The 22,444-nt window shown below is 46.4% G+C and overlaps 1 protein-coding gene across 1 annotated transcript in view; it reads right to left on the reverse strand.

The window, feature by feature from the left end:
- TRAPPC9 (trafficking protein particle complex subunit 9) overlaps positions 1-22,444 on the reverse strand; it is a 618,989-nt gene that overhangs the window by 481,786 nt on the left and 114,759 nt on the right. Inside the window, exons 10-13 of the mRNA XM_004387359.3 lie at positions 14,225-14,351; positions 7,920-8,065; positions 2,484-2,569; positions 876-1,002 (exon numbers count right to left, since the gene is read on the reverse strand). Of these exons, the coding sequence (XP_004387416.1) occupies positions 876-1,002; positions 2,484-2,569; positions 7,920-8,065; positions 14,225-14,351 (486 nt within the window). The remainder of the gene's footprint in view (positions 1-875; positions 1,003-2,483; positions 2,570-7,919; positions 8,066-14,224; positions 14,352-22,444) is intronic.

Genomic DNA, 22,444 nt, shown 5'->3' on the forward strand with positions numbered 1-22,444 from the left:
GCAGGGAGAGGGCGGAGGGCAGGGAGAGGGCGGAGCGCAGGGAGAGGGCGGAGCACTGGGCAAAGGGAGAACGGCAAAGGTAGGCAGCATGAAGTGGTCCAGAACTGAGAGAAGCCCTGTGAGACTGGGTGTCAGCGAGGTGGCATGGTGAGAAAGAGAGGCGGGAGGGAAGGGAGGAAAGAAGAGAAACGCGAGGGGAGCCATGAAGAGCACTGTTTTAGGAGCTTCAGAAGCAATGCCTGCAGAAGACACGGCTTCCCAGGGAGACGGAAAAGGGAGAGCAGGAGAGGCCAGCAGAAAGCCGGAGGGGAGTCTCACGGAAGCCAGAGGACAGAGTGGGTCACGGAGGAGGGAGGGCTAGGCTGTGGGGCCAGAGGCCGCTGAGCAGTCAAGGTGGACACAAACACGATTTCACCAGAAAAATACCACTGGCAACCCCGGTGATGGAAGTTTTCGTGCAGGGGCGAAGGCTGGACCAGCGTGCAGTGGGTTAAAGAACCAAGGCGGGGGGGAAGCGGACTCAGCGTGATGAAGAGGTCTTGCTGAGAAGGAGAGACAAAGGTCAGGCCACAGGGAGAGGAGCGCGTGCCATCGAGGGGCTTCCTGGCAGCGGGAGCACCTCAGAGCAGGTGCAAAGGCTTGTGGGAAGAAGACAGGAGAAGTGAGAATGTGAAGACGTGGGTGCAGCGGGACGGTGGCCAGACGCAGAGTGCGGACCCGTCCCCGCCCCACAGCACACGCCTGCCACATCTCCGCGTCCATCCCACAGAAATGCAATGCTGTCGTTAGCTCTTCCTGGTCGGGACTGGAAGGACAGAGAGCATGCAATAGGAGAGAAAGAGCTGAACTGAAATCAGACGGGAAGCGACCCTTACCGTGCACAGTGATCGTCCCCGTCGTCTGCGGGACCCCGACGAGCGTCACCGGGTAAAGACCAGACTCGGCTGGCAGGGAAAGCGCTGCAGGGAGAGACTCGAACTCCACTCCACTGGTGAGAAGCCCCTGCGGCAAGTGAAGAAGAGTGTGGGTCAATATGTCCCCGGCCCGCAGACACAGCGTGCAGGCCCGCGGCAGCCTCGGTGCGTTCTCTGACAGGCACGTGCTGCTGATCTCCAGAAGCAAAAGACTACGGGTTTTTATAAAAATCCACAAAGAATTTTAGAGACAGCCTGAAATTGTGATTAAGACAAGACAGCCTTGCAATGACAAGTGTGCCGTGGGTGTTCCAGGTGAGAAGCAGCAGTGCCATCTTGGTATTAGCCCTCTTGTTTTATTGTTTTACCAAATGGGAATGCAAACACAAAGGAAAAAGAAGTGTTTTATTTATAAGAAAAAAGAAATAAAATAAAATGTAAAAAATATATCACCAGTTCATATTCCTCCAGCCCACCTAGGAAGTATCGATTCATTCCATTTCAATATGTACCAGCACTGCTTGATGGTGAACGAGACAGACGACTCCCTGGCCTGGGGGAGAACCACCAACCACCACCACCAAGGGCCAGGTCAGCCTGTCCAGTGCCTTCCTGCCTCTTGGCCTAAACGGGGAATAACAGCTTTTTAGAGAATTTTCTCCAAAGTGGTTACAGTACCACATGCCTGCTGTTCTTTCCTATATATTTTTTTTCTTAAAAGGGAGCTTTCATTTTTATCTGGTTTAAAAGTGCTTATTTCTCACAAATCCCGGGGCAACCAGCAAAATACCTGATGCGCGCATCAACAATGTGCCTCTTACTCCACACGTGGTCGTAAAGACCTCAAGGAAAACGTCCATGCTCTAACAGCGTCCTCTGCATGCATGTCACTGAAAAGTGACAATAAACTGTGCACAGAAGCCTCGAGGAATGGGATCCACATGGTGGGTGGTGGCTTGGCTCTGGACACAACAGAATTGGCTTGGCGAGCCGTTACAAACCTCCTTCCCACTGACTGTGGAATCGGGTGAGTAGTTCTGATGGACGCTACTACAGAGTGAATGTTTAATGTCCTACACAAACACAGAACCAGAGCATCAGGATTTCAAACCCAAGAGAAACCTCACAGCTGTCACGCAGTAAGTGATTCTCTTCTTCCTTCCTGGGACCTCGCTCATTTTACCATCCAGCAGTGATAAAACAATGCTGAGATTACTGGGTAGCAGGCAAAAGGCAGACCTGTGCTAATCTCATGTGAACTTCACAATGATCACCTCAAACCTTACAGCCACTGACCAAGTTCGGTCTGTGTTCAAATCGGAGGTTTCTCTGTTGGCCGATTCAAACATCTGCTGAGTTCCTGCCACATGCCAAACACTGGGCTAGGCGCTGACGACCTGGGAACAAGACATGATCCTCTCCCACAGAAAGCTTATCATTTCTGGAAAAATGAATCTAAAAACAGACATACAGTATAGAATGTGTGCCCTCAAATATTCAGCAAAAACCATATTTTAATGATAAGTTGGTGTTTGGGCCCGAAAGGGTTAGACGACTGTTAATACGCACCATGTTTTCGACTCGGAGTTCAAATGGCATGGGGTTGTACACCATCAGCTGGACCTCACATACGTCACCCTGAACCCACTGGAAGTCTAGAAAATACACACACCAGAGAATACACGGGTTAGCTGGTCTCTCTGCACATTTCACATGGTTTCAGACTATCCCTCTGGCAATTTATTTTTCCAACGAGGCAGCAGGCGTTACGATCACCTTGAAATAAACAACCAGAAACTGGTCCTTCCGCTAGCTTTCTCTGAAGCAAGGCAATGCAAGTTATCGCTGCCGGCTGACGGCGACGTGAGCGAAGCTTCTCATAGTCTTTGGCAGGTTGTGTTCGTGCAGGCGTGCCGGATGCAGCCGAGCAAAACTGCCAGCCATCCAGACAGCACTGTTCCCAGTGCACAGCATGGCTCACCGGAGCATCACTGCCCCGGAGGCTGGCCACTCAGGACAATGGCCCTGGGGTCAACTGTGAGTGGCAGACAGCATGACTCCCCCTGCCCTCCCACCCACTAGGATTCTGAGAGAAGGCGGTGGCTTCCCACCCCCACCCACTCCCAGGTCAGCTGCACGTCAGCACCTGTGGTAGGTCAATTCTGAGATAACACCCAAGATTCCCGCCTCCGCCTCCGTGTATACACCCTGTGATTCCCTCCCCTTATGTGTGAATATGATGACTATGTTACGTAACAAAGGGAGAAGGGATTCTACAGATGTAAAGAAGGTCCCTAATCAATTGGTTGGAGCCCTGGTGGCGCAGTGGTTAAGCGCTATGGCTGCTAACCAAAAGGTCAGCAGTTCGAATCCACCAGCTGCTCCCTGGAAACCCTATGAGGCAGTTGTACCCTGTCCTATAGGGTCACTATGAGTCAGAATCGACTCAACAGCAATGGGTTTGGAATCAGCTGGTTTTGAGTTAATTAAAAAGGAGTGTTATCTTGGGTGGGCCTGACCTAATCACATGAGCCCTCAAAAGGGACACACAGCAACAGGTGATCCCCTGCTGGCCTGGAGGGAGCAGGCTGCCATGCTGTGGAGGGGCCACATGTCAAGGACCCATCAGTGGCCTCTAGATGCTGACAGTGGTCCTTGTCTGACAGCTTTCAAGAAAATGGGGACCTCAGACATACAGCCGCAGAAAAATGAATTCTGTCAACAACTTGAGGCACCTTGGAAGTGGGTCTTTCCCTACTCGAGCCTCCGGATGAGGACACAGCCCGAGCCGACACCCTGATCCAGCCATGTGAAAACCTGAGCAGAGGGCCCAGCTGGAATGTGCCAGACTCCTGGCCCATGGAAATACTGAGGTGACAGTTTGTGTTGTTTCCAGCAGGTAAGTGCATGCGGATAGCTTACTGAGCAGCTGAAATCTAATACAGCCGCCGTCCCCACTCCCCGTGCCCCTCTGCTGCCTCAGACACTCCGGGGGGGCAAGCCAGAGGGAATTTTGGGGTGAGTTAGCACGTGTCGGGCATCGGGCATGGGCTGGGTGTGAGGCCTGTTCGAGCAGGTTAGCTCGTTATTCTTCATAATACTTAGCAAGGGAGGCAGCAGAATCCCCACTGTTTCGAGGTAGGCACTCGAGGCTCCAAGAGGTGCATCTGCCAGGAGTCACACAGCTAACAAGCGGGGCAGCAAGGTTCCACTCAGGTCTCTGAACTCAAAGAGGCATCTCGATGGACATCGGTGGTTAACGGCGCAGCACAGGGCTCTTTCTGGGGTAGATACTAACATTTATCACTAGAATTCTTCAATTTCTATAGAGGTCTCATAACCATAGTTTCAGGACACAGCTTTTGCGAAGCAGCTTTGTGCCAGCGTCCCGCACGGAGAGACCCACGCGTATGGGCGGAGCTGGCGTCCTGCATGGAGAGACCCCACGTATGGGCGGAGCTGGCGCCCGTGCACCCACACAGCCTCCTGGCCACGGAGGGAAGTGGTGAGGACAGCAAGTATTATTCTCACTCTCCAAAAAAGAAAAACTCTGAGGCTGAATGCACCCCTGAAACTCCTGCCCTGATCTTTAAACCTTAAGCCAAAAATATCCCCTGAAGTCTTCTTAAAACCAAACAATAGTTTAGCTTAACTGGTAAAGAATGTCTGTCTGCCTGGAGCATGACGCTCTTTGAAGAACTCTCTATACGGGCTCAAACTGGCAACAGCAACTGGAAAGATTAGCTAGGAACCTTGGGGGCAGTGAGTTTATGTTAATTGGGGAGGATCAACTCAGGATAGGAGGGTGAGAATGGTCGCACGATTCGAAGAATGTAATCAGTGGCACTGAATTGTACCGTAGAAACTGTTCAACTGGTGTATGTTCTGCTGTGTATATTCTCAACAATAACAAATAAAATAAATTAACAAAAAAGAAAGAAACTCTCCAGCAGTAGACCTGCCTGCCCAGCTTATGACTAGTTACAGAAGACCTGCAGAAACGGGGGGCTTCTCCTGCTTCAGCCCACCTCCCCTGCCTCCCTCCTTGTTCACAAGTCACCCCACGGCCCGCAGCCCTGAGCACAACACTGAGCTGGCGCTGACGGCAGGCGGCTGGCATCCCAGCCCGTCCCTCACAGCAGACGGAACGGCTTTTTTTTTTTTTAAAGCAAGTTGCTACGCCTGGTAGCTAAGGAACTGTTCATTTTCTCTGTCATGGGAAAAAATAATAATAATCACCATTAAAAAAAAATCGTTTGCCTGGAGTGCCGAAAAGAATGATTTATACTTCCGGGCGCCTTATCCACTAGAGGTAAATCTCAGAGCAATCACTGATTGCAGGAGAAGCTGGTTTTGTCTGAAAGGAGACGACCACCTTTCAGCCCTGAGTGTGGCAAGGCACACAGGGGACCCCTTCTTAGGTATGCTGGCAAGGAACAGGAATGGACGGCTATTAAACACCTATTCTGAGTCAGGCCCTCCCCGTGCTGCATCTGTACCGTTAGACAGATAGACAGCTGCCGCTGAGTCAGCTCTGACTCATCATGACCTAATGGACAAGAGAACGAAACACTGCCCCGTCCTGCGTCATCCTCACCATTGCCAACATGTTTGAGTCCATCACTGTGGCTGATGCATCAATCCATCTAACCAAGGGCCTCCCTCACCCTCGCTGGCTGCTACTTCACTGAACATGATATCCTCATCCAGCAATTGATCCCCCGTGACGACATGCCCAAAGCAAGCCGGTCGGACAATGTTCTATTCCATAATGTTTTCACTGGCTAACTTCTGGAAGTAGATCTCCAGGCCTTTCTTCCTAGTCTGTCTTAGTCTGGAAGCTCTGCTGAAACCTGTCCACCGTGGGGGGCCCTCTGGTATTAGCAATACTGACGGCATAGCTTCCAGCATCATGGCAACACACAGGCCACCACAGTGTGACGTGTGCTGTCCACGGACTAACAGCATCTCCTTCTACTACACTGGATGGGCGCGTCTGGCAGGAAGCACCTGATCGCCCCCTGCGTCGCCAGCACCTGGCACAGCGCACGCAAATGGAATGCAAGAAGTTATCCCGACGGCCGCCAGGTTCTTCAGGAGCACTAGCTCACGTAATCCTTGGAACAGCCCTCCAAGCTGGCTGTCCTGTCCCCATTCTGCAGAGGCACCACACGGGCTGCAGTCACTGTCCCAGGCCACACAGTGGGGAACAAGAACTACAGGACCAGGCTGCAGCCAAGTCCATCCAACCACTCTGGCCCTCCAGGCCACCCCACGGCCTCGGGGCAGCTGCCGGCCTGCAATCCGAAGCCTGGCGACATACAGCACACAAAACCCTCAGCCCAACGCACTCAGCCAAAGGCACTGCACTGCCATTTCTCCGTGTTCGGAGTTCAGCTCAGGTGATGGCAGCGGCAGCTAAGGTGCAGGCCTAACGGCTGGTGAATTACTCAGAACGGGAGAGGAAAACCATCTCTAAACTGCCCTCAAGGGTTTCTTCTTCCCTAAGACTCTATGCCCCTGCTGGAATGATAACTCCCCACCACATACACAAAGATTCATTTACAGAGATTGGAAATTTAGGTTAAAGCTACAGGATTCTTAAACCCCCAGACAGGTACTCGCTGATGAGTATATTGCCAGACGGATACTGGGAGCCACAGAATATAACCACACTTCACTGCCCACAGTATTCCACAGGGCATGCGTTCGGCTGAAGCTTCTCTTCTGGCTCAGAAAAAGCCCTGCACACCCACCGATTTCGCCCACCGAGTTCGTTCTCTGTCCAGCAGCAGGTGCTTCTCACTGAGAGGAGGAGCCGCGTCCCAGTGGGAAACGCCTGGGCTCTGGGTCAGAGAACAAAGCTGAGGTGGGCGGGCTCCCCGGCCTGGAGCTGGGTGCAGCCACACGTGCTTTGCCATCGCTGTCAGGAAGGTCTTAATCAAGTTTTAGCAAGGGGCCCCACGTTTCCATTTTGTGCTGTGCCCAAAAATAACAGAGCTGGCCCTGAACGGGGGGCCTTGGGTCCCTAAATCACCTCTAGAGGTTTTCCTCCAAACAAAATGGGTGAAGCGTTAGGGGAAGGGGCTTTTGGGCAATGGGGCATCAAAATTAAGAGTAGAAATCAAGAAAACACTGGATTTCAAAAGCTTAGCAGGTGTCATACATGCACTCCCAGAGGAAGTCAGCCGTCACAGTGGGTCCAGGCGTCAGCGTCCCTGTGGATGTGCCCTCGGGAGTGAGGGCTCTATTTCAGTCTCAAATGCAAGGGGCCCACGGGCTTGTCTTTGCAGCCTCAAGGCCGGGGGGTGGGGGGGCCCACCCCACAGCCAGGCTCCCAGGGAAGGAGCCCAGGAACAGAGTGGATGGAGTGGGAGGGCCTGCCACCAGGAGCAGATGAGGAGATCCGGGGTTGGGGTGGGCCAGGGGACCCCAGCGCAGAGAAAAGCATTCAACTGAGAGATTTTCAAAGAATGAGGACACACAAGATAGTTTCCACTCCCCATCTACCCACAGCCTCACGTAACCTCTCCTTGCTGATTCACAGGGCATCTCAGGACTGGCTGTGGTACGGAAGGAGGCCTACCAGCGCTCACAGGAGAAGGCAGCCCTGAGCTAACCCCATCGTTCCGCCTTTCCTGGACGACTCTGACGTCACTGCAGCCCTGAACGAGCGCTCTCATCTCATTAGCACTCTGCCGTGGTTGGAAAGAGCCCCAGGTGACAGAGGTCTTCCTGGTTTCTAGAACTTCCACAAAATCATGCTTTATGAAATAGATTTTTTTTAAATTAGCTCTATAGGCCTGACAAAGGCAGCAAACCCAATGAAATTATACGGGAGTGCGCACAAATATATATGCTCACAGGTATATATTCATGTATATACATTCCTGTGTTGGTATGTGAGCGGATGGGGCAGAAATTCTCAGTTTTTAAGAACCCAGAGTAGCACCGGAGACCAGGAGGCAGAAGTACAGTGGGGAGACCAGGTGGTGGCGGTCTTACCTATTTTCTTGCCCCGCTCCTCTCCACGGTTGTGTGCAATAATTGGCGAGTAGATGAAAGGACTCTTGGTCGACATGTTCTGGCCCAGCAAGCTTTTCATCTTCTGTGGCCGGAGGCTGGGAGGAAGGTTCAACAGCTTCACGTGCCTGTTGTTTCAAACGCAGCAAACATATTTCAATGGCCTAGTTAGCTTGGTTTCAAGATAAATGGTACCAAATATCATGTGTTAGAAAAAGCGTCAGTCAAAGCAGAAGATAAACGGAGGGCAGGAAAGCCGTTCAGATCCGGCAGGGCATTGCCTGGACGGGAGAGTAGCGACTGCTGGGGCCCCGGACTTGCCCTTTCCCCGCCCGCTCTGTGAATGGGTGCCAGGCGGGTCCTGAGTCAGGAGGGCCAGTGGGAAATCTGGGCGCCGGGCGGTCCCGAGTCAGGAGGGCCAGTGGGAAATCTGGATTCTAGGCAGGTCCCGAGTCAGGAGGACCAGGGGGAAATCTGACCTGCACAACTTGCCTTCCCTAAGACTCAGGCTCCTCACCTTGAAATACAGATAAAGCCACCTCCCTCAGGGAACGAGGAGCCTGGTGGTGCAGTGGTTAAGCGTGCAACTGCTAACTGAAAGGTCAGCAAATCGAACCCATCAGTGGCTCTGCAGGACGCAGGATAAAAAACTTGGTGATCTGTTCCTATAGAGATTACAGCCTATGAAAGCCTATGGGGCAGCTCTACTCTGTCCTATAGGGTTGCTAGGAGGCTGAATTGGAACTAAGCCAATGGCGACGGGTTTGGTTTTTGTTGGTTTTTTTTGGTGGAACGGTCCCTGGGTGGTACAGATGGTTACATGCTGGGCTGCTAACCAAAAGGTTGACAGTTCAAACCCACCCAGAGGCACCTCGGAAGAAAGGACTGGGGGTCTGCTTCTGAAAGGGCACAGCCTTGAAAACACTATGGAGCACAGATCTACTCTGCACACATGGGGTCGCCATGAGTCGGAATCAACTCAATGGCAACTGGTGTTCTGGTTTTCTTGAGAAGGGAAGGTGAGGACAGAATCAAACTGCCTGGTGCAGTGCCTCCAGCTCAGCAGAGGCTGCCCCTTCCCCTCTCCTGATGGACGCCGCACAGCAACAGGAAGTGCACCACAAGTCTGTAAGATCAGAAGGCGCCGTGTATGGATGTCAACAGCACAGTCTGCTTTATTTAAGTAAGTGACTGATTCTCCATCAGCACAGTCTGTATCTTTCATTGTTCTTCCAGCTGTGATGTCTGCTAATCTGTACTTATGCTCAAATCCAGTCAGCCAGCACTTATTGGAAATGTGTTTATCTATAGCGGCTGAGCACAGCCAGACATGCGCTCACCACTTCGTATGGACTGTCTCCATTAAGCATCACAGCCACCTTCTTAGCGTGGGCACTATTACTACGTCTCCACTTTATCAATGAGGAAAGTAACACAAGAGAGATTATGTACAACTGATCCTCATTATTCACGGTCTCCATATTTGCAAATTGGCCTATTCACTAAAATTTATCTGTATCCCCAAAATCAAGGGTCACGGCGCTTTTGTGGTCACTCACAGATGTGTGCGGGCCAGCAAAAAATAGTGAAGACTAGAATGAGCAAATCTTAAAGTTGACCAAGATGCCCTGCCTTTGTTGGTGTGGTTAGCTGCTGTTAAGTCAGCCCCCAACTCATGGTGACCCCATACTCAACAAAACAAAACACTGCTCAGCCCTTGGCCATCCCCATCATCAGTTACAGATCAGACTCTTGTGATCCATAGGGTTTTATTGGCTGATTTTTGGAAATAGATCACCAGGTCTTTTCTTCCTAGTCTGTCTTGGTCTGAAAGCTCTGCTGACACCTGTTCAGTATCATAGCAACATGCAAGCCTCCACGGACAGACAGGTGGTGGCTGTGCATGAGATGCACTGGCCGGGAATCGAACCTGGGTCTCCTGCAGGGAAGGTGGGAATTCTACCACTGAACCACCCAGCCAAAAGAGATTGCCTGCAAGGAGTTCTCAGCTGCTCTTGAGGAGCATCCTTCTGTAGGGTAAAGAGGGCTGATGACAGTCTGAGGGCCACCAACACTAAGACATGCACAAATGATGTGACTCTCTGGATGGACCTCAGCTGTGATGCTTGTGAAACAGGAAAGAGAATCGCCACCTGCTGACGTTGTGCTGGCTGGGGGCCCCCGCCTTTCCCTGGCCCCTGGTTTCCACGCAGAGGGGCATCCATCAGAACAGCAGTCCTGACCTCAGGCTGCACTACCCGTCTCCCCCTAAGGGGGTGGTCAGTGTGGAAGGAGAACTAGGTGCGCACTGTTCAGCCTTCCTCCTGGGGCCTGCTCACCTGAACAAAGCACAGATTTGGTTCTGTTCTCGGCTCCTGCTTAAAGGGTCCTGTCCCCACCAAAGAGGCCTCCGGTCGCCCAGCTATGCCAGTGACCGGCAGTGAGTCTGCCCGACTCACAGGAGGCCTCACAAGCCATCGGCCAGATTTGAGCCGCTCACCGTATCTTCCATCTGCCTGAGGCATATGGTTTCTCTACAGATTCCAACTCAGGCAGAGGAGGTGGGAGGGTGATCTGAACTGAATACCTTCAAACACCAGCAGGGTACGTTGAGGGTTAAGTAAGATAAAATGTGTAAAGTACCTGTAATCGCACCTGACACATCATGCTATTGTGGTTATCAGCTGCCCATGGAGTCGACTCCGACTCATGGCAACCGCACGTTTCATAACAGAACTGCTCCACAGGGTTTTCAAGGCTGTGACCTTTTTAGAAGAAGGTCACCAGGTCTTTCTTCCAGGGTGCCCCTGGGTGGGTTCAAACCGCCAACCTTTTGGCTAGCAGTCAAGCACTTAACCACTTGTGCCACCCAAGGACTCCTGGGACATTGAGAGTGTTCAACAAAATCCCTTCTCTTCTCCTCTTGAAAGCAATACATATCTATACACACAGGAAGCAGAATCCCTGGTGCAAAGATTCCAACACTGGACTGGAGAAAAGAAACCAAGTTTCAGTCCCAACCCAGCTGCAAACATGATGCTGGACCTCGAAGAGGTGCCAGCATCACGGAGCTGGAGAGGTGCCTCATTTGCAAAATGGTTCCATTTCCTTGCAGCACTGACAGCTTTTTCTGCTCTGGGCCCTAGAGACACCACCTAAAAATCTGGGATCATCTGAATCCACAGGTCTCCACCACCAGCACAGAAATGCCTGATCACATGAAAAGTTTTTAAAATATGCAAAAGAGTTCTGAGGGTGTGGTCAGCCAGAAAAGTAACCCGATGAATGGTCACGGCATTTACACATAACTCGAACGTCCGCATAAAATGCCATTTTAGAAAATGCGCCCAGCAGAAAGACAGTCATTGGAGACGCTGGCCTGAAGGACACATAACCCACTTAGCATGAATCACTGCAGAACTTCCTGGTTTATGGTTATGAAGCTTCCAACAGCAGAAGAGAATTCTGGGGATAAAGATCTCAAACACAAGGGTTATTTTTAGAAATTCCATTTGGAAACTGTTGATGTTTAAAAACCCTGATTCCCTCAGCGTACCATGGTTAACTGGGATCAGGCAAGGCAAAAGCAGACACAAACTAGGAGAGCGATATCAAACAAAGCAGCCTAAGAAACGACAGGAAAAAGCAACTTGGCTTTCTTCTTGGTTTTTAACCCATCTTGTTTTTTAAGAATCTCGAAAAATCTGAGAACCTACTGGATATCTCCTAACAGATGAACAGTGACTAAAACTGGCCTCATGGGCCCATATATGGGGCAATGTGGAGGCCACCCACTCTTCTAAGTCCTGGCAAGACTGAGACAGCAGAAAAGATCACACCGTACTAGCCAGGTTAGTAATGGGAGACCACCGAGCTCATAATCCTGAATGCTACTGGACATTTCCTACTACCTCCAAAAGGCTCCAGTTTAATAAGAGATTCCTGAGAAAGGTATTGTTGTTATTGTTGCTAGGTGCCGTCGAGTCAGTTCTGACTCATAGCAACACTGTGTACAACAGAACAAAACACCATCCGGTCCTGTGCCATTCTCACAATTGTTGTTATGTTTGAACCTGTTGTTGCAGCCACTGTGTCAGTCCATCTCGTTGAGGGTCATCCTCTTTTTCACTGACTCTCTACTTTACCAAGCATGATGTCCTTCTCCAGGGACTGAGCCCTCCTGATAACATGTCCAAAGCATGTGAGACGTAGTCTCGCCATCCTTGCTTCTAAGCAGCATTCTAAGGAAGGTATGGGCTTGGCCATTCTACCGAGTACAAGAGAAGATTCGGGACAATGGTAGCATTTGGTGTGCATTGGTTACATCCTGATTGGTTATCTGGGAAGCTGACTTTGCCCAGTTTTATAAGCCAAGAAAAAGCATCCTGAATGTTACAGCCTCTAAGCCCCCTTTTTAGTAAATTTCTATAATTCTTTGTGCAAAAGCGTAATTCAATTGAAAGTTTAAGTTTTAAAAGCACCGAAAGCCACTCAAAGAGACCCAAAGCTCACTCTGAGTGGAGGGTTTCAATCCTTACCAACAAAAATACTCTCATAAAGACTCTAAGGTTCTTTTCCAAGATGAAGGAACTCAACGTTTGTTCATCAAAGAAACAATCAACTAGCCACCCCGGCTCCCTCCCATTAAAGATTGGAAATGGCATCCAAACGCTACAGGCATTTGAACTCTCTTTTCCAACTTCTTTAATAATCTATAAATTGTAGTTTAATAATCTACATGACTATTTGGGGCCTGATATCCTATTAGCCACTGAGAACAGACATTATCATTTTTGTGAAGAATTCTGTGAAATATAAAATAAGAACGTTTACAGTCTTAACTGAACTTCCCTCCGCTTTAACGCTGAGCAGCGCTAACAGGATGTGGGTTTAGCAGCCTCCTGGCAAATGGCATGATGCTTCACCATTATTGAGTCCCGAACATTTCGCATTAGACCAGGCCTATTGTAGGCACTAAGTACAACTGGATTCATTGAATTTTGGAGAAGAATTGATACAGGAATGTATTTTGACCCCTTTTTTAATTAGTTTGCATCATAATTACTTGAAACCATTTCTGGGTGAGCCCAGTTCATGCTCCCATGCTACAAAAAACAGATAAATATTTTCCTGTAAACTGATGAAGCACTTACTGATGAAGATCAAAGACCACAGCCTTCAGTATGGATTACACTTCAACATAAAGGAAAAAACAAATCCTCACAACTAGACCAATAAGCAACATCATGATAAACGGAGAAAAGACTGAAGTTGTCAAGGATTTCATTTTACTTGGATCCACAATCAACGCCCATGGAAGCAGCATTCAAGAAATCAAATGACATATTATTGCATTGGGCAAATCTGCTGCAAAAGACTTCTTTAAAGTGTTGAAAACCAAAGATGTCACTTTGAGGACTATGGTGCACCTGACCCAAGCCACGGCGTTTTCAATCACCTCATATGCATGCAAAAGCTGGACAATGAATAAGGAAGACTGAAGAAGAACTGATGCCTCTGAATTACGGTGTTGGCGAAGAACACTGACTATACCGTGGACTGCCAGAAGAACAAACAGGTCTGCCTTGGAAGAAGTCCAGCCACAGTGCTCCCTGGAAACAAAGACGGCAGGACTTCATCTCACGTACTTTGGACGTGTTATTAGGAGGGACCAGTCCCTGGAGAAGGACATCACGCTTAGTAAGGTAGAGGGTCAGCAGAAAAGAGGAGGACCCTCAACGAGATGGATGGACACCATAGGCTCGAGCATAGCAATGATTGTGAGAATGGTATAGGACTGGGCAGTATTGCATTCTGTTGTTCAAAGGGTCTCTATGAGTCAGAACCAACTCAATGGCACCTAAGAACAACAGCAACAAATTGATGAAGTAGTTTTATTGTCAAAAACTAGTTAAGGCCACACAGGGGGAAAAAGAACTGTTTCTAATCACCTATTCTAAACCAAAATCATAATTATAAGACGTCTCCAACAATTAGTTTATATCTAACAGTTGTTTTTGGGTACCATCAAGTCGATTTGAACTCATAGCAACCCTACAGGACAGAGTAGAACTGCCCCCATAGGGTTTCCTAGGCTGTAATCTTTATGGGAGTAGATCGCCAGGTCTTTGTCCCATGGAGCTGCTGGTGGGTTTGAACCGCCGACCTTTTGGTTAGCAGACAAGCACTTAACCACTGCAACACCAGGGCTAACAATTAGCTCATATCCAGCAGTTCTATATAGCAGGTCTGATAGTTTTTTTCCCTTTCCACAGGGCCGGTCTTACCTGACGATGGGCAGCTTGGTGAAGGGCACTGGGGGCAAGATGAGGCCATCTGGGAGGGTAATGGGCTCCATGGTCCCAGGACACTTGGACGTATAGTTCTCCAGGCTTTGAGTCACATCTTTCTTCTCTACAGAGGAAATAAAAACAAAATAACGGTTCATTAAACAAAAGTAAAAGTGAGTGGCTTTTCTTTTGTTTTATTCTGAGCAAAAATAAAACTCTTAATCCAAGCCATGACAGTCCACTGAGTCCAGTCTTCTGATAGAAACAAAGGGGCTGCGGCCACAGGAGACGAGGACAGAGCAGGGGTTTGACTCCATTTACGTAAAGAATTACCAGCAGCTACTGGCCTTGGGATCAAAAGGTGATGAAGTTACTGCTCTCTAGGAGATTTACATTTCCCAAGGAAATAAATCCTTACCAGATTCCAAGAAGGTCAAGAGGCAGGCCTGGAGAATCAGTATATTTTATTACTTAACAAACGTTTTCCAGCAATTACAAAATGCCAGACCCTATGCTCAAGGAGCTTACAGTCTATTTGTATGACTGAGTAAACTTAAAGAATTAATTAGAAATCAACACTTTTCACACAACAATAGAGCTTTGTGATATAAGACGGTTTTCTCCACCCCACCCCTCCCACTAGGAGGGGAGGAAAGAGGATACAGGTATCAGTAAGTAATGTTTGCTTATTTTCTGTGATGTGCCAGGTATTTCACATACTCTACACTCAAACAATAACTCAGGAAGGCAGGCATCACTGCCCCCATTTTACAGATGAGAAAACTGAGAACAAACAAAGTTAAAACAGCTCATTAAAGACCATGACTTTGGCCCAAAGCCTGTGAACTTCTCACTTTACTGTTCGGAAGAATTAAATAAAGAATGGGGGATGGAAGCGGGTAAGGGCGATCAGTCCTTCTGGCATCTTTTTTCTCTGTAAAACACTAAAGTGAATGCTAAGACAGAAAGACAGCGGGCCTGGGAGAAAGGTAACGCGGGACACCACCAGGGGAGACAGGACCTAGAGCAATGGAGCTAGACCTAGCTTTGAATAAATGGCTTAGCCGTTCATTAGCTGCTGTGTATTTCATTACCTTAGGGGAAGTATTCAACCTTTCTGAGCCTTATTTTTTGCAGTAACAGTAGTACCTACCTAGAGACTTACTCAGGACAAACTGAGATGACGCACAAAAAACAGTGCCTGGTCGTTAGAAGCATTGAATCAATAGGAATGATTAAACTACTGTAACCATTATCATATACACGCACTGAAGGAAATGTAAGAAGGCCAACAGAGAACAGGCAAGTGGGCTGCAAAGCGAGGCGAAGTGCCCACCACGGCTGGGGAACATAAATAATTAAGGCAAGGACTTGATAGATCTCAGGCATGCAGACTATCAGTCAACAACTGCAGCAGGGTTTTCTGTCTCAAAGCATCACGCTTTAGGGCACAGGAGGGCAGAGAAGCGACCAGAGGTCATTCTGAATACAGTAATGTTACTCTCTGACATGAAAAAGTCTTAGAATAATCAAATCATCTTCACTGTATAGAAGATAAATCTCCCAGAGGGCTCCAGCTGACACCGTGTAAATGACCTAGGCACGCCTAAGGTTAGCTAGAGCACCTGAGGTGTAGGTATACTAAGTGGAATGATACCAGCCCCATACGCACTCTCAGTGAGCCCCACTAAAAGGAAGACGGAAATGGATGCATTTGTGATACCTAATACCACTCACACTCACCAAGTGATCCAGAAGGAATATTAAGCACCGTATGTTAACCTGGCTTAGCTACAAACAGCATTCACATGGACAAAACCAGGTAAACTGTGAACAACACGGGTGAGGCGTAGCAACTGGGGCTTCCCTGCAGGGAGTGCTCGTGCCATTCCATAGGGAACCATTGTGTTCGTCCTTCAGGCCTTTCTTTTGGCCTGGTGATTTCTCTAGAGATCTTTTTAATCTCCTGTGTCAGGAGTATGAACCTGGCTGTGTGCACTCTCAGGGCTCCGTGGAGGGCTGAGTGAGTGGTGGGATCTCAAAATCAACGCTGAAATAGTCACTTATCCCCTCGATTTCAGTACAGCACCACTCTCCAACTGTGTCTAGTGACTCCTAGCCCGGGATGTTTTTTACACTCTCCATAAAATACTAACCCCCGATGGGCTGGAAGGACAGTAACTGGGTTCAAGAGATCTGGGGCTGTATCGATTCATAGATTGATTTTCAGCAAATTGTCCTGGTTTTGTTGCTACCATCATACTCACATCAGAGGCACCCACCGCCTCCTGGAGCTTCTGCAATGCACAGGGAACTTGGATTGCTTTTGGCTTTCCCACCCCTGCGACTACACTGTCACTTCGTGGGATTTCCAGAGTTAAAGGCGCATGCTCAACTCTAGTGTGGTCCACCCATGACACAGTTCCCACCAACCCTGCTCCTCATGGATTTGAGCACCTGCTATAAATTGTTGGCCAGATCTATTATTTCATCACGGATTACAAAAGCAGGATTTTCTAGTTCTCTGATTTCTCTTATTTATAACCCAGAATTTGTCTATAAAGAAGGACTTTTCCACATCAACCATTTGGCTATCTTGAAACACAGTTGATACAGTAAAGGAGTTAGTTAGTAGATGGTTGAGTCTTTCCCCTTATCTATGGCAGTAGAGAACTAGGGCTCTAACAACCTCCAATGATGACCGCGAGTTCTATATTGAGTATCATTATAAACACGTGGATTTTTATGTATTTGATGTTTCAATTCACTGCCATCACATTTTTTATTGTTGTGGTGGTGGTGGTGGTGAATATATACATAACAAAACATTTGCCATTTCAACATTCTTTGCATGTACAACTTACTGACTCTTTTTGATGCTCAAATTGTTCCATATTTGGCCAGTAGGAATCTCTTCAAGTTGGCTCCTGTGTCCTTTAGATAAGACCCCATTATTCTTTCATAGCTTTCTTTCTTTCTGGCTCATTTCTAGCCCCAGACCTAAAATCAAGCCATTTCTCCAAGGAGCTCTGGCATCTTTTAGTAGGAAATGGTGTTTAGACACCAGAATCTGGAGGGTAAGAGTGCTCATTGCTACTAGGTTCTCATTGCCTCTCTAGGTCTTTACAAAGAACAGGTCAACTTACAAAATTTTTAAAGTGGTAAGACTATAAGTGATTTTTACTTTAAATTTTTTTTTAAGTTGACAACTAAAAATAAAGGTTCATGGACTGCAACCTCCCTAAAGGTGAGAGAGTTTTGTTTTATTTTTGTTTTTCCCTCTAAATTGTCAAGAGTGTTTAGCATACAGAAAACATTCAGGAATACAAGTTTGCCAGGCAGATGAGGAAGGCTTCCCACCTGGAAAAGAAATAAACACACGCTCAGAGATGCAAAAGAACATAGTCAGCTCAGCACACAGTCCACTCTTCTATTATACCTTCAGTGGAGACTGGCACTGTTTTTAGCACAAGCTAAACAGTATCAAATACTTGCAACCATTACCCACAATGACAATTACTGAGCACTTACTATGTGCCAAATACTGTACTAGGTTCTTTAGACTATAAGATCTTTAAGGCAAGGGATGCTGGTATAATACAGAACTTCCAATTTTTTTTTATTCAATATAGGATTATGATACTCTCCAACAAAATCCTTACCCAAAATATTTAAAATGCCTAATTATCTCCCTTTTGAAGGCGATAAAAATTAACTTAGGGACAATCTGGACAATTTGATCATGGATTGGTAGTAAAGGCTACCAAAAAATTATTATTAATTTTATTAGGTATAATATGATCATTGTGGTTATATTTAAAAAGTCCAGTTTTTTTAGTGAGGCATACTAAACTGTGAAGGTGTGAAATGGTACAATGCCTGAGATTTGCTTTAAAATCATTCAATAAATAAAAAAGGGAGAAATAAAGTAAATGTATACAGATCTTGAAAGCCTTGCATCTGGGCAACTGACAACATAGGGATTCATTTTATTCTTTGTCCTTGTATTTATCTTTGCCATTGTTTCACAGTAAGAAGTGGTAATTAGCAAGGGGTAGCTGAGTGATTTGCTCAAGGTCATCCAGCTCATCAGTAAGACTTGGGATCAGACATGGAGTTGGCTAAGATGCCTGTCCTGACTACAGGTCCCCAGTGTCACATAATGTGGACACAAGCCCAAGGCCATGTGGCTGCCAACATCTGTTGTACATGCCTGGAATGAAGCTGTGACAAAGTCTTTTCAACATTCTCAAAAGTATAGGATTTGTTCAGTGGGAGGTGACGACTCCTTAATTTGTTTCACTGAAAATCAATGTATCTTTGATCAGAACATCCGAAACCCACGTCAGACGAACTAAAGCACCTAATGTCCTTGAGGGTTATTTTTTCCATCTCAGGAATTAAAGAATTCATGCAGACAGACAGAACATCTTTAATGAAAGCCTAGCTACTATCTGAACTATAATGTTCCTTAGGAAGCAGAAAACACGATCATCGAAAACTTGATCGTGAAAAGCTCACAGGCCATTTGCCATTTCCAGAGCTGACACATGCATGAAAACCGGGGCACCTGACATCACAGTGGACCTAGCCTTGTCTCCTCTGTGTAACAGTCTGAGACAGCCGTGTGTGCATTCAGTTGGTCATGGTGTTCTTACAAGGTAGAGAATCAAAAGAGAAGGCAGACATGCAGTGTACATATTTTCTCCCAAATCTGAGAGGAAAAAAGAAAAACGAAGGAAAAAGAAAAAGTACAGGTGTAGCCCGATGCAGGCAGGGCTGGACAGGAGAGCTGAGAGAACAACCACCCCTCACCCCACCAGGGGCTGAGGACCTTCCCCAGATGCGATATGGCTGCCCACAGAAGTCTGGGGCAGGGCAGAAGGGCTACTGAGATACCTGCAGTGCACTGAACTGCCTCCAGGAGCAAGGCAGAGGCCTGCTAAGGCCAGGGCAGAGTGGGAGAATGGGGGAACCCCCTCCTCCAAGGCATGGCCGCCCAAGGCTAGGAGCAGAACAGAGGAGCTGAAAGAAATCTCTTCAGGGCACCAGGGAACTTCGCTTAGGACAGGGCCGAGAGAGAGCTCCAAAAATGTAGAAAGCCAGAGGTGGGGCTAGGGCTGAAAAGAACTCCTTCAACCCACAAACCCAGAGGCTGGGTCTAAAGGAAAAGAAATGTCTCACAGTAGAAAAGGTAGCAGATGGGCTGTGAACCATAAAGAAAACCCCAGAATCCTTCCTGTGTCAGACCCCAAGCCCTACAGAAGATCAAAGCCTGATCCTACTTTCCAAAAGGTGAAGCTAGCGGTGAAATGCCTCTAACTGGAGCTCCAACAAGGCCTGCACCCAGCTCTAGTACAGATTAGACTGGTAAAGCCCAATGCTCACAGCTGGCAGAAGGAAGGGCATGCCTTTTTTCTGAGGATGAATCTTACCTACCTCATTCACTACTGTTCTTTTATGTAACAAGTGCACAAAGGGCAAGTAGAATAATATTATTCCATATTTCATAGACTATGTTACAGATGCATATTGTGATCTCCAGAGCAAGCATTAAAAAAAAAAAAAAAAAAACAGAGCTATTGCTAAGGAAGTCAATAGAGAAGATTAAACTGAATACAAAAAACATTTGATTCTCCCAAATAAAGGCAGAAAAGCAGGAAAAGAAGAACAAAGAAACAGATAAGACAAATACAAAACAAATACTATGACGGTATACTTGAACCCATCCACGCAAGACTGGATAAAAAAACAAGACCTAACTCTGTGCACTTTAGAGGAAATGTTCTTTAAACATAAAGACATAGATGGAAAAATAAAAGGTTGGAAAAAGCTACACAACACAAACGCAAGGAATAAGTGTAATAAATCCAGTGTGGCAATAGTAATAGCAAACAAAGGAGATTTCAGTGTAAGCAAAGGAATAAATCGGACGTTTCATAATGAAAAAAAAAAAGAGTCAATTCATCAAGAAGATATAACAATATCAAATGTGTGTGTACTTAATAACAAAGCTTAAAAATATATGAAGCAATGGAACTAAATGGTTACTAATGGAACTGAAGTGATAGATTCACAATCTCTCTAAAGTTGGAGGCTATAACACCCCTGTCCCATTAATTAAAAGAATAAGTAGATCAAAAAAAAAAAACCAATGAAGACATAAACTGAAGAAACTGTCAATCAACCTGACCTAATTGACATTTATAAAACACTACATCCATCAAGTGCAGAATACAAATTCTTTTCAAGTTCTCATAGAAAATTCACCAGCATAGACCATATGCTGGGCCATAAAACAAGTCTCAATAAATTTAAAAGGACTGAAATCATACAGAGTATGTTTGCTAACCACAACCAAATTAAAACAGAAGTCAATAACAAGAGGATATCAAGGAAAGTTCCAAATATTTGAAAGTTAAACAACACGCTTTTAAATAACCCACAGGTTTAAAAAAAAAAAAAAAAACCCCAAGGGAAATTTTTAAAATATTTCTAACTTAATGATAATCATGATAATAAAAATACAACAGATCAAAACTTGTGAGCTGCACCTGAAGTAGTATTTAGAGGGAAATTTACAGCCTGAAATGCTCATATTACAAAAGAAGAAAGGTCCAAAATCAATTATCCAAGTTTCCACTATAAGCTAAAAACCCAAACCAAACCCACTGCCATCGACTCGATTCCAGCACATAGCAACCCTACAGAAAGCTAGAAAAAAGGTAAAATTAAACCCAAAGTAGAAAAAAAAGGAAATACTCAGCAAAATAGAAAACTGAAAATCACCAACGTCAAGAGTGCTCTTTGAAAAGATTAATAAAATGGATAAACCTCTAGTAAAGCTGATCGAGACAAAAAGGAGAGAAAACACAAATCACCTACATCAAGAATAAAAGGGGGCAGATCCCACATTTATTCAAAAGGATGATAAAAAACCAAAAACCAAACCCATTCCCATTGAATTGATTCTGACTCATAGTGACCCTATAAGACAGAGTAGAACTGCCACACAGGGTTTCCAAGGAGTGGCTGGTGGATTCGAACTGCCGACCTTTTGGATGGCAGCCATAGCTCTTAACCACTGCACTGACAGGGCTCCAAAAAAGATGATAAAGGGACATTATAAACAACCTTTTGCCAACAAATTGGACAATTTAGGTGAACTAGACACAAATTCACGGGGGGACAAAAAAATAACCAAAAAAGACATAAGAAGAAATGGAAAATCTAGACAGCATTGTATCTATTAAAAACACTGAATCTGTAATCAAAATCTTTCCCATAAAACACTCCTATCCCAGATGGGTTCACTAGTAAATAGCACCAAACATTTAAGGAAGAAATAATAACAGAAAATAAAGAAGGAAGGAACGCTTCCCAATTTGTTTTATGAAGCTGGCATAACCTTGATAGCAAAACCCGATGAATAATTAAAAGAAAATAAAAGTGCAGATCAAAAGCAGCAGGACTTCCAGTGGTCTCACAGGAACTAAAGAGACAAACATCAGAGTCTGGGATCCCCCCAAGGAAGAGGAACTCTAGGACACACCCCAGACTCTCAGTTACCACCTTTAGAGGGCAACACAACAAAAGCAGGGGCAATCCCAAGCCTTCTAAAGACTGCAGTGAGCCTTGAGCTAGTTTGGTCCCTGGTTAGATTAAGCTAACCTCCCCTCTGCTACCTGCTAGAAGATAAATCCTCCTTGAAAAAAGGTAACATCATAGAGAACCTCTACAGTTTTTCATATAATATCCAACATTTAATTTTAAAAAAAAAGAAAAATTACCGAGCACACTAAGAAACAGGACAAGTAGAAAAAGCAAAGAGAGTAGAAATAGGCCTAGAGGTGACCTAGATATTGGTCATCAACTTCAAACAGTAATTAATATGTTCAAAAATAATAAGATGGAGGATTTCACTTGACAACTGATATTTATGGAAAAGAACCATATAGGAATTCTAGAAATAAAAGATACAGCAACTTTAATTAATGGATCAGTATACAAGTTTAACAGCAGTTAGAACATAGCTGAAGAGTGAGCTCAAAGATAGGTCAATAAAAACACTGCCATACTTATGTCTCCTCATCTTTTTTAAATGACAAGGTGTTTTTGCTGCTGTTAGGTGCTGTAGAGTCTGTTCCGACTCATAGCGACCCTGTGTACAACAGAACGAAACACTGCCTGGTCCTGCGCCATCCTCACAATTGTTGC

The sequence above is a fragment of the Trichechus manatus genome, unplaced genomic scaffold, assembly GCF_000243295.1.
Source record: "Trichechus manatus latirostris isolate Lorelei unplaced genomic scaffold, TriManLat1.0 scaffold00185, whole genome shotgun sequence".
Lineage (NCBI taxonomy): Eukaryota > Metazoa > Chordata > Mammalia > Sirenia > Trichechidae > Trichechus > Trichechus manatus.